The 13,698-nt window shown below is 36.8% G+C and overlaps 1 protein-coding gene across 1 annotated transcript in view; it reads left to right on the plus strand.

The window, feature by feature from the left end:
* The window catches only part of epas1b (endothelial PAS domain protein 1b), a 40,235-nt gene extending 36,467 nt beyond the window's left edge, over positions 1 to 3,768 (plus strand). Inside the window, 1 exon segment of the mRNA NM_001350107.2 lies at positions 53 to 3,768. Coding sequence (NP_001337036.1) covers positions 53 to 201 — 149 coding nt within the window. The 3' untranslated portion in view covers positions 202 to 3,768.
* The last annotated feature ends 9,930 nt before the right edge of the window (positions 3,769 to 13,698 follow it).

The following is a 13,698-nucleotide window of genomic DNA, read 5'->3' on the forward strand; positions in this document are numbered from 1 at the left end:
CTGAATTTCTGTACATCTAACTGTTATAATACATGAATGACACCATTCGTAGGTGTGGCGAGCCGACTGCTTGGGCCCTCGTTTGAGTACTGTCTGCCCGAGCTGACACGTTATGACTGCGAAGTGAACGTCCCCCTACAAGGCAACCTGCACCTGCTGCAGGGCAGAGACCTACTGTGTGCTTTAGACCAGGCCACCTAGAGCGACCTTGTCATAGTCAGTTATCCTAGCTATATCACTCACCTTGAGTATCAACCACAGTCCTGATTATATTCATGCAGCGTGTTTGATCATGGTCCTTCATTACCCTTCCACTGCACATTGTAGTATTTTCCTCTCAACATACCCCAGTCAATTCATCAGCAAATCACTTCATGAGCACAAAATGTGTACAATAGGGGGACTTAAATACACAAACCTCTACCCTACCATATATAATGAGAATGTAGCTTTCTGGTTTTTTTTTTTTTTTTTTTATTGTCTTCATCCTTATAAATTATATGCAGTACTATACATAGTATAAAACAGTATACACACATTATACAGTATAATATTTTAGTTACAAAAAAGCTATTTCTTAAAGGTGCAATAGTCAATTTTCTTTAATTACTTACTTGTACAAGTAACCTGGAAGATGTAAAATGTAAAACATTATAAAGTCATGGTTTTAGAACATGTGTATTAAGTTGCTGAGAAATTTGGAAAACTGATTTCTGGTCTGGAATGCTTATTTGTGTTTGAATGTGTCAACTGTCAGTTTTTTATGGACACTCAACACGCCACCGTAGATTCTGAGGGTAGAGCTTCATGAACATGGCCGCGAATGAGGCTCAAAGAGTAAATAAAATCATTAAAAAATCTAAACCACCTACTTAACTGTTAGAGACCTAATGTACCTTTAATGTGCTGATTTATTTTGCATTTTGTTTATTTTACTTGTCTTTGGCTATCTGTTTCTGTGCCTTTAGCTACATTTTTAGTGCACTTCTCTCTCGGTTTCCCTGTCCTACTCTCTTGAAGAAAGATGATCTACTATAAGAGTTTGTCCTTAAACTTTCTGTATTTCACTCTAAATTTCCTACCTCTGACACCTTAAGCCTTTACCTGTAATATTTATGCATGCTTTAGTGCCTTCTCTATTCAATTCATAAAGTGTTACAGCACTACTTTTCTTTCTGTCTCTGTCACTCTCCCTCTTTGTTTCTCTCACTCTCTGTCCTTTGCATTTTATGTCGTGACCACTCTATATAGTTTTTATTTTTGTCATTTTAGCTGTATACATGATATTTAATGGAAGGTTCTCTAAAGTTCCTATGATAAAGTTCTCTATAATGTTAAACTTGTAACACTCAAATACCTGGGTACTTTGTCTTGTCTACTCAGTAGATGTGGATCAGAGTGCTGATTTTAAGCGGTCTGTAGTGCTGGTATCTGTTCCTTTCTAGTGGCAATTTGTGATACAAAAAAAGCATATTATATTTGTTGGCAGGCCAGTACAGATTTCTTTTTACTCTAATAAGAAAAAAGGAAAAAAAAAAAAAAAAAAGAAAGAAAAATTATTAAAATGAAAAAGTATGTTTTTGAGATGTAGCAAATTAGTAGAAGTTCTATTCAATATTTTCACTTTTATCATTTATTAATGATATGTGTGACAATTGTGTTAAGAAATTGTCTTTAATAATAAAAACTTTAATAGTATTTCTATTACACTAGCTGAGGTTGTCTTTAAAGTCGAATAAACTAGTATATTAATGGATCAATACATTTTGGCTCAATTACTAAAGTTTTGACTAAAGGTGTACTCTTCCTACTGTTTTTTAAATAGTTGTATTTGTTGATCTAATCAACTATTCTTGCACCTATACACCTCACAAATCTGCATTTGCTGTTCAACTTTGCATAATAGGAAACATCTTTCAGGAGGTCATCCATAAATGTCAGTTTTAGTTGAGAATTGAAAAGAAAACAAAACAGTACACGTCAAATTCAATGTTCTGTTTATGAGTTGAATTCAATATGAGACATATACCCCTGAAACGGTGCCCTGTTCATTCACAGCCAAAATGAGATTCTAGACTGGACTTTTACTCTATGCTGATTATAGTGCTATGCAGCTCAGTAGATACACATTTGCATTGGAGGATTGCACGTTTGATTCGGTATAAGTGGAAATAAACCTTGAATCTGAGGTTCCCTATATATAGGCCAATAAAAATGTCCTTGGTGAACTTTCAATGTTAAAAAAAAAAGATTCCTCCATCCTATCTGATATAATGTTAGGACATTATGCACAGTAGACACAATATCAGGCCAATGGAAGATAAATAGAGAAAGATACCAGTGTTCACTGTAGTAAGATACAGAGATACAGGTTGCTCAGTCTACCTACTGATGCACATCTCTCCAGTCTGAACATCATCTCTGTCCATCTGTTTTCCCCTGTCTAGAAATGACAAATTCATGTATTTATAAATTCTAAGTTGAGATTAAGGAGGATGCTATCTCTGCACTTTCTGACCCAAGTAAGTCAGGACATATACACACTTATGCACTTAATATTTTTATTTCTAGAGAAACAAAACATAAACCATATTTATAAACCATACACTGATGATTACTGAAACTCCTAGGGTTGATCGCCAGCCTCAGGTCCAGATGTATGTGACTCGATGTGGCTGCAGAATGCATCTGACATTTGTCCAATTTACTTGAAATGCAAGTAATGAAGAGATGATAATAATAAAGACCCTTGTGCCTGAACAAGAAAACGGTGTTAATATGGGCATTAATATGGCTTGTGTGCCATTGCATCGCCAACTGGCTTACCAATAATGAAAAGAAAATGTGCATGTATAATTGATGTATTTGATCATGACACAGGCTGTGTTAAGCTAGTATTAAATTGTCCCCTTCCTTGGCACTGGATTGGAACCCTCAAGGGTAAATCATTTGTATCTTTAATATCTTTTAAATATGATGTATTTAATATTTATCATTCACCTCGATATATGGATATAGTGTATCTAAAATGATTATATAAATGGACTTTAATTAGTTTTTAGAGTAAAGCTAATAGTACACTACATGCACCTTTCTAGGTAAAAGATGTATACTAAGGTGCACTCTTTAGAGTGCCACCACAGTGAGGAAAGTCACAGATTAGTACCCGTTTTCCTGAGAGTGTAGGTTACTCAGGCTTCATCCCAATGGACAAACAGTGTTAAAGTACACGGTTTACCTAAATTGTACAATCTAACAACATTGGTTCCACTTCTATGAGAAAAACAGTCAAGTCACACACAAAACTAGCACTAAATGCCCATAGGTATGCAGTTAGCCACACTTCCAATTTCTCAACCATTTTGCATGCTCAAGTTGCACATTTCGTACATAACACCCAATGTTTTTTTGTGGCTGAATTGTACTGGAAACTGTGCGCAAACAACATACATCTAACCACCAGTGTTTTAAAAAATATTATTAACCACTAAAAGAAATGAACAGGACTTTTTATTGAACTTTTTGCTTCAGAGATTAATGCGAAGGTTAAACAATAAACAGAGTTAACGCTATCACATTCTCATATCGTGGTGTGGCCAAATATATATTTTAACAGTGATACTCTTTTAGATGTCTGTTTTCTAAAACAGTCTCCCAGTTTGTGTTTGTTAGTCACACTTAGCAAAATGTATTTTAACGTGCTAAATCAATATCGATATTATTATTATTATTATTATTATTATTATTATTATTATTATTATTATTATTGACATTAAGGTATGGGAAATATTACCCAGTGAAAAGTTGTATCTCTGCACTGATATTATATTAAAATATATTGATCTTTACTTTCTGTCTCCTGTTATTATTTTTCCTCACTAGTGCCCAATATATTGTGTCGAAGGTTTTTCTTTCTAGCAAGTGTTCATTTTTGTTCATACCTGAATGCCTTCAACAACATGGGTCTCCAAAACAAAAAGTCTTTGATGTTTCTTTAGCAAAGCACAGGATATTCCTAGCGGCCACTGTGAAAGGTGCAGCACTTCCTGCTAATTCCTGAATACAGTCAATCGTGCAATGGCTTTTGACATACATTTATTTGCAGCACGCACATTTACTCTTGTCTCAGACTGCTAAGACCTGTTGCCCTCTGCGTGGTCAAGCTTCAAAGATTGCATTGTTTGGTGTTTTCCATATTCTGGTGTACCTGGAATGAAACTAAGAAAACATTTTCAAATGCTCTTGTGTTTAAGAGGATTCATTCATGTAAAGAACTTCTTTCTTTAAAGTCAGCTGTTTAACTGACTATATACAGTACAAATGTATGATCTTTAAGATCTGCTTATTTAGTATGTGGGTTTTTTTTTTTTTTTTTTTTAAATAAATTGCTTGGAAAGGGATTCATAATAAAAATCATTTGACTTTAGCCCAAGCTTAAAAGCTTGTTACAAGAAATACCAGAGGAAGCAAATTGCAGAAAATCCAGAAGAGAGCCAAAAGTAATATTTTAAAAATATTTTTCTTATTTTATTTGACATTTAGTCATTCTTCCCACCATACAGTCTTGTATTCTGTAAAGAAGGGCAGCACTTCACTAGCTGAAGTTGCAGAGTCGGGCATGCGTCTCATGCAGCATTCCCTAGTGATGCTTAGAATAGGGCCAATTCTGATATGTTAACTGTAGACAAATTCCACAGGTTAACTGCATGTCCTACTCATTTAGTTCAAATATGCTTAAAATGAGCAACCAGTCTTATGGTTCATGATTTCTGACCCTAAGCATACTAATTCAGTGATGTGAGTGGGAAATGTTACTGAAAAATTCAGTAAAAAAAGGGTCAGAGCGGACCATGGCCCAAGTTAACCTGTTGGATGGCTGAATGCTAATAGGCGCACACGTGCCAGACATTTTCCTCCTTGTGTTGTCTGTACAGTCACTTATTACTGTAATGTCTGCTGGACTTTGGCCTAGCCAAACCCCCCGCTCCCGTTTTTTGTTATTGTCCCCATTATTGTCCTTGTTCTGTTTGAACTACAGTATGACGTACGACACATGTCCCATGTGTTTCTTCCCATGTGTTTTTACGAAGGTAACTCACTGGAACCGTTTGCACAGACGGAAATCCCACATCAACCAATGTGATGCATTTAAACCAAGGCTGACTACTGTTTTGTATACTTCGATAAATAAAATGTGTCCCTCATTGCCCTTGTACCATATTGCACGACATGAATATTCTATAATAGTTTATTACCATAATATTTTACCATAATATACTGTTCCTCCCCTCACACTTATGTGTTCATTTAATCAGATTTTCAGATAATCAGATTCAGGTTAGATTGTACCACATCTCAAAATCTTTCTCTACTTCTCTAAATGTATTTGATGGTATTTTCCAGGCACAGAATTTGGGAGAAGATCCAACGCATGGTCAATGAGAACAAGCCTCTGCCTAATTCCTATTTATCCTGGCTCTAAATACAGGCTAAAAAGAGAAACACTGGAAGAGAAATTATTGAAAATAACAAAAACAATTTAACAACGAGGGACCTATTTTCCTGCTAGTTTTTCCTCAGGGGATTCTTTTTATACAGCTACAAGCCCAAACGTGGAGCTGCTCCAGGGCAAACGTGCACATCTCAAACATAACAACCCTTGAGTCTTTGTGAGCCTCTTCCTTCCCATAGTCAGTCAGTTGCAAACGAAAAGCAGACTTCCATTCATTCCACAACTACAAAGATTTCATTTTTGGATTGGCTGATTCAGATATTTCTGATTCTTAAAGTGAAGAAGAAAACAAAGCAGGGGGAAATGGGAGGAACTGGCAGTTCAGTGCTGGCGACTTCCTTTAAATACACCTTACCAAAACAGTGGCTGTAATCTGTAGCACACAATCACACACAGAGACGCAATTACAGGATGTCCCAAAAAATCTCCATACATAAGGGAAATGAACACTTCTCAGCAAAATATCTACCAAAATTTTTCATCCTTAGTTATATGCAGTCATATAAAAGAATAAGTACACCCCATGAAAACTGTTGACTTTTTTTTTACATCTTTGGACAAGCAAACATTTGATCCTCTTTGAAACAGTGCCTATTAACAAAGTTGATAAACTTTATCAAATGACATAAAATTATAAGGCCTTCAGAAAAAAGGTTGTGGATGTCTATGAGTCTGGCAAGGGATTGAAAAAGATCTCCAAAGTATTTTAAATGCATCATTCCTCTGTAAGGAAAATAATGTACAAATGGCACAGATTTGTCCAGGACTGGCCATCCCAGCAAATTCACCACAAGAGCAGACCATCTGATGCAAAAAGGAGTCTCCAAGAACCCCCAAATTTCATCACAGGGACTGCTAGTAAGTCTTGCAGCTGTTATTGTCAAAGTTCATGCTTCTATAATCAGAAAAAGGTTACAGTTTGCCAATGAGCACATAGGCAAATATCAGGCCATTTGGCCAGAAAAATCAAAAATAGAGTTGTTTGGCCACAGTAACAGCAGACAGAAAACAGCTTTTCAGGAGAAGCACATCATAACAACTGTGAAGCACGGTGGTGGAAATGTTATGGTTTGGGGTTGCTTTGCTTCCTCAGGGACTGGACAGCTTGCATACATTTATTCAACTATGAATTCTGCATGATATCAAAGAGTGCTTGAAGATAATGTGAGGCCATCTGTCTGAAAGTTGCAGTTGAAACAAAAGTGGACCTTTCAACAGGATGTCACAATCTCCCCCGCAGATGGCGCTGTGGCTGCGACGTGCACGGAGAGCCAGAGTGCTCGGAATTATGCAGTAGGACTGTTCTCTATGGACACGTGCTTTTGTTTTGGTTTTGTTCTTTTACTGTCCAGGCATTGGTTGATGTTCGAGGGCGTGTCATTATTGTTTCCAGCTGTCTACGTTCAGGTTTGATGATGTGTGTTATTTAAGCCCTTCATGTTGCTGTGCACTTCGCGAAGTATTACCTATGTTTAACCAGCTCACTACGTTGTGTATAAGTTAGCCACCTTTACGCTAAACCGTCGTGTTTCCATGTCTCGTTTCCCGTTTAATGCTTAGACCTTGTTTCATGGTTATTGACTTTAGTTGGAAAATAAAGACTTGAATCTGCACTTGCTTCCGCATTAGTCTCGATTTGTAACACAGGATAATGATCCTAAGCACACTAGCGAATCCACCAAGGAATGACTCAAAAAGAAGAGTCTTATGGAAAGGCCTAGGCAAAGCCCTGATTTGAGTCCCGCTGAAAAGTTGTGGGGGGATTTTAAACACGTAATACATGCCTGAAAACCCTCAAACATGTTGCAACTGAAAGAATATTGCATGGAAGAGTGGTAAAAAGTTCCAGCAAGCAAGTGGACAATTATGCAAAGTGCCTACAAGAAGTCCCCCTTTCTGCTAAAGGGGGCAATACTAGCTTCTGAGGCCAACAGTGTACTTATTTTTTCTACAGAAGAATCACATCTATTGATATTTCTGTTGAATAAATGATTGAAAATGTTAATTTTCCTTGTGGATTTGTTCAAGTATATGAACTTTATTAATAGGCACTGTTTCAAAGGTGATCAAATGTTTTGCTTTTTCAAATATGTAAAAAATCAAATAAAAATAATTTTAAAAAAGCCAACAATTTCCACAAATGTATTTCTTCACATGACTGTATATACAGTGCTGTGAAAAAATATTTGTCCCATCCTGATTTCTTCTGTTTTTGTGTATGTCTCATACTAAATAGTTTTAGATCTTCAAACGAAATACAGCATTAAACAAAGGAGTACTAAATACAGTTTTTTTTTTTTTTTTTTATTGAAGCAAAAAAAGTTATCCAGCACATATCACCCACAAATCTGGTTGTGCAACCTTTAGCAGCAATAACTGCAATCAAACACTTCCAATAATTGAGATCAGTCTTTCACTTACTTCTAGGACTAGGACTTACTCCTGTGCTGTGGATCATTGTCTTGCTGCATAATTCAGTTGCGCTTGAGTTTCAATTTACGACTAAAGACCAGACATTCTCTTTTAGGATGTTCTGAGAGCAGCAATCATGTTTCCCTCAAATTATTGCAAGTTTCTCAGGCCCTGAAGCAGCAAAGCATCCGCACACCAACACACTTCCACCACCATGCTTGACTGTAGGTATGATGTTCTTTTTGTGGAATTCTGTGTTGGTTTACGCCAGATGTAACGGTATCCCTATCCTCCAAACAGTTCCACTTTCGACTCATCAGTCCACACAACATTCTCCCAAAGGTTTGAGGATCATCAAGATGTGTTTTGGCAAATTTCAGACGAGTCTTAATGTTCTGCTGGATTTGCAGTTGGTTGGCCACTACTGGGAAGATTCACTACTGTGCTGAGTTTTTCCATTTGGAGATAATGGCTCTCACTGTGGATCTTTGGAGTCCCAGAGATTTGAAATAGCTTTGTAACCCTTCCCAGACTGATGTATTTCAATCACCTTCTTCCTCATCATTTCTGGAATCATTTCTTTCAACTTTGGCGTACTATGGTACTGGGTAAGACCTTTTATCCAGCTTCATGCTGTTGAAAAAGTTCTATTTCAGTGTTGATTTGATTATTAAATTAAATTATTAATTTATGTGTTCAAAAAGCAAATACCATAGCAAATGCATGTTTGAAGAAGTATTTTCTTATTACTGGATTTTAAATGTTCAGTCATGTCTGCATTAAATTCCTGGGTATAGTATCATCCGTTAACCTAACCATTGATTTTAATTAAAAACGGGCCTTAACTAATTAGTCATTTATTCACAAACTTACTTTACATAGTAATCAGAAATGTCCTCTCCTAACCATTACTGGTGTGTGTGTGTGTGTGTGTGTGTATGTGTTTACTAATGTATTGATGTGGGTTTGTGGGAGGTAGGAATGTAGGGGTTACTCTTTGGGCTAGGAAATCAGGTTTAATCATGACTGTGTACTTGTTTATTCATGTAGTGCTTTTATTATTGTTTGTCTCTGTTAACCTGCACCAGAAGGAAATTTGCTAGTAGCTACATCTGGTTCAAAATATCTTTTCTCATCTGTGATTAATGGGTTTGTTTTTATATACATGGTCCCTGACAAATAAACTATAAATTCCACACACAAACACATCATTTTTCATGCCCCAAAACATTCTTTTGACTATTTTTGTCAAAGTACTTCATTACTTTATTTAGCACAGGTCTTTAACTAAACAGTCAATTTTCTCCATTTATAGCACACACAGTAGCTGGGAAGAAGAAGAAGAAGAAGAAGAAGAAGTTTGTAAGACTTTTGGGATCATAATAAACCAGCTCCATGAAACACATTTCTTATTTTTGTGTAAATTAATATAATAAATTCACATTTTTAGAGATTTTAGAGATTGCAACACCTTCTCATGGTATTCAGAACACAATAGTGAATGCAATGCATTGTCACAAACTGTTGTAGTGACAGTTTGTTAGTAATTACTTTAATAGCCCTGGCACATCTATTAGCATAGCCTACTAAATAGTCCATCCCTCCATCCATTTTCTGTACCGCTTATCCTTACTGGGTCACAGGGAACCTGGAGCCTATCCCAGGGGGCATGGGGCACAAGGCTAGGTACACCCTGGATGGGGTGCCAATCCATCACAGGGCACAATCACACACACAAACACATACACACACCCATTCATTCACTACGGACACTTTTGGACATGTCAATCAGGCTACAATGCATGTCTTTGGACTGGGGAGGAAACCAGAGTACCCAGAGGAAACTGGGTACATGCAAACTCCACACACACAGGGCCATGGCCGGAATCAAACTCTCAACCCTGGAGGTGTGAGGCAAACACACTAACCATTGCGCCACCATGCCTCCTACTAAATGGTGTGATTAAAAAAATCAGTGCAGTGCTTAACTATGATGGAAAACAAATTCTCCGTAATGAAAAAGTAAGGATATTTTATAACCCAAAAGTAACTATGGGATATTGTCTGTCTAAATATTTTATGCTTTGTGTTTAAGGGTCATTGTGGTGTGCATTTTGTGCGTATGTGTATCTACTCCTTAGAACCAATCAATCAGTCAGTATACAATCAAATACATTTACATTTATGGCATTTGGCAGACACCCATATCCAGAACAGCTTACATTTATCTCATTTTATACAACTGAGTGGTTGATGGTTAAGGGCCTTTGATATCAGTGACCACTTGCCAGTGCTTGGAATTGAACTCACAACCTTCTGATCAGAAATCCAATGTATTATCCATTGAATCACCACAAGCTCTTAATTTCTATTTCTGATTTCTCATAAAATATTTAAAGTTTAGATGCTGATTTCCCATTTCCCAATATTAACATTCATCCTTCTTTAGTAATCCCTTTATCCATGTCAGGGTCATGTTGGAGCCGAAGCTTATCACAGAAACACTGAATACACCCTAGATGTGATACCAGTCTATCACAGGGCACCCTACACACACACACACACACACACACACACACACACACACACACACACACACACACACACACACACACACACACACACACACACACACACACACACACATCCTCCGTTGTTCAAGAAACTTCCAAAAAGTCTGTTTTTTTTCTTCTTTGATATCAAAACAGTGCACATACAAACACACAGTTTAGATAAAGAAAAATTATCCGAGGTAATATGCAGACACTTTGTTAACTGCCTCCATTGACTGTCACTTTTTTACATGGCAATTTCAATAAAGTCTTCACTTTAGAATTCACACACATTCACACTCATTAACACCTTCTTTCGCGTGAAGAGTGCCTAGTGGCATCATGAACAAATTGACCTTTATTGATGCAAGAGAGGCCTGTAGTAACTTTGATGTTGTCCTTGGCTCTTTTGTGACTTCCTGGATGAGTCGTTGCTGTGCTCATGGAGGAAATTTGGAAGGTCGGCCGTTTCTGGGAAGGTTCACTACTGTGCCAAGTTTTTCCAGTTGGAGATAATGGCTCTCGCTGTGGTTCTTTGGAGTCCCAGAGCCTTTGAAATAGCTTTGTAACCCTTCCCAGACTGATGTATTTCAATCACCTTCTTCCTCATCATTTCTGGAATTTCTTTCAATTTTGGCGTAGTGTGTTACTGAGTAAGACCTTTAACCATCTTCATGCTGTTGAAAAAGTTCTATTTAAGTGTTGATTTGATTGAACAGGGTTGGCAGTAATCAGGCCTGGTTGTGTCTAGTCCAGCTGAACCCCATTATGACTGCAGTTACATAGATTTGGGGAGTTAGTAACTACTACAGGGCAAATACATTTTCACACAGGCCCAGTTGGTATTGGATAACTTTTGTTTTTGGTACAATAAATAGCCTTATCATTTAAAAACTGTATTTTGTGTTTACTCAGGTTGGCTTTGGTTTTATCTTTAGAATTTTTGTTTTAATTACTGAAACATTTTAATATGAGATATACACAAAAACAGAAGAAATCAGGATGGAGCAAATACTTTTTCATAGCACTGTATGTTGAGTTCCTTCGGTTACTTATCTTATCAGACCTTCTCTATTGACATTAAGATAAGACATTCAGAGGGATTCTCCATTGTTTCAGCGCTACCACATCAAAATTCAGCCTCTCAAAACACCCCTGCAAATTCAAGTTCTGGAGGACAGATCCTTCAGTTGTGGATCCATCACTCATCACATTGTAGCAGTCATGCTTCATATCAGTGCTTTCCACCATGAGCCCATATCTCTTGTTGTCACCCACTCTGCAAGATATCCCATAATTCTCGGTTTCTCATGGATGCACAATCACAACCTTTGTTGAAAGCCCTGAGATAACGTCCACTGTGGAACTTCAACAGATATAGCATGAATTCAATAAAGTCTTCAACAAAGTTAAGGCAAGCGGTTTGCCTCCTCTCAGACCCTATGACTGTGCCTTAGAGCTCACAGCAGGCACCCTGACATCCCATAACCACATCAATCCCTTGTCAGTGGTCAAAAACAAAGCCATTGAAGAATACATTGAAGAAGCACTTCAACAAGGCTATATCTGACCCTTCACATCCCCAGCATCTGCATCTATGTAGAGAAAAAAGTGGGGAGATTTTGTCCATGCATCAGCTACAGAGGGTTGAACCAAATCACAGTAAAATACAGGTATACCCTGCCTCTGGTGCCGTTAGCCTTGGAACAGCTCAGAAATGCCCATGTTTTCACTAAACTAGATTTGCACACTACATACAACCTCATCAGAATCAGAGAGGGGGATGAGTGGAAAATGGCATTTAGCCCCACCTCTGGCCACTATGAGTAATGTACAATGCCATATGGGCTCTCTTTAACCAAGCAGCTTTCCAGTGCCTGATCAATGACATACTTCTGAACATTTTGCGTAATTTTTTTTTTATCACTTACACTGATGAAATCTTGATCTACTCCAATTCCATGGATGTTCACATGAGTCATTTGGTTTGGGAGACTCTGTCATGTCAATGCTGGAATTGGAAACAAATCTCCCAGAATGCACCATGGACTTCAGACTTGGCTGACATGTACTACACTTCCCCTTTACACAACCATTGTCATGTTCACTCTCACCTGATTACTGACTGCTTGCACCTGGACTTGCCATCCCTGCCACCTGAAAGTTTTTCACCCTTTATTACTAATTGCTTCATCTTACTCTTGTTATTTAGATAGTTATACTGTATACAAATATGTATTATATTGTTTTCAGACAACATATGTATATATATGTATATATATATATATATATATGAATATTTCATTAATTAATATTTTATTTGTACATGAATTGACACAGTCCTCCAAAATGTGAAAAATATGATTAATTAGAAATGCACTTGATAAGTCATGCATCAATTAGCCAACTCATCATCTGACTCCTATTGACACCAAAATCTCAAAAGCAACATTTAATGTGACTCCTAATAGGAGTGCTCTCATTAGTAGTGCTGCTCCCATTCATTCAGCTCATTAATAAACAAGAGTGATGTTTAAAGAGTTCTGAGTAAAAATGACTCATAATTATTTCCCACAGTAGCCTAAAGTAAGAACTGTGGCAATCTAAGATCTGTTTAAATAAAGAATGTGGTAGGATCCAAATGACACTTTATATCTAGACATAAACAGATCTAGATTTGATTTTGTGTGAGAAAAAAGAGAAGTAATTTGAATACTTAGATAGTTATTACAACAGACTATTCTATGGGTGTAATTTCCTAGTGTCACCTGCTAAAACTGGAAATTTCCAAAATCCTAGGTATCAGATGTCAGTGTAACATTACCTTATTGTGCGTATCTTTAAGTAACCTTAACCTTAAGTAACCTTAATTTATGCTTATCATTTCCACTAAGTCAAGTCAATCTACTTTACATTTTGGCCATTTGCACAATATTTCTGTCAATCCAGTTGTTCTAGGCTCCATGACACTTCTAAACACTATAATATTCCAAGAGCATGTAAATAAAACAGTGAATTTAACAAAGTAATATTGTAGATGAGAACCATTGAGCTGTAGATTATACTCATTTAACCCTAAGAGACCAACAGTTGCAAGATTACAATTATTAATATAACCTAATCATATGTTATATATATATATATATATATATATATATATATATATATATATATATATATATATATATATATATATATGTGTGTGTGTGTGATTAGGTTATA

The sequence above is a fragment of the Ictalurus punctatus genome, chromosome 3 (genome assembly GCF_001660625.3).
Source record: "Ictalurus punctatus breed USDA103 chromosome 3, Coco_2.0, whole genome shotgun sequence".
Taxonomy (NCBI): Eukaryota; Metazoa; Chordata; class Actinopteri; order Siluriformes; family Ictaluridae; genus Ictalurus; species Ictalurus punctatus.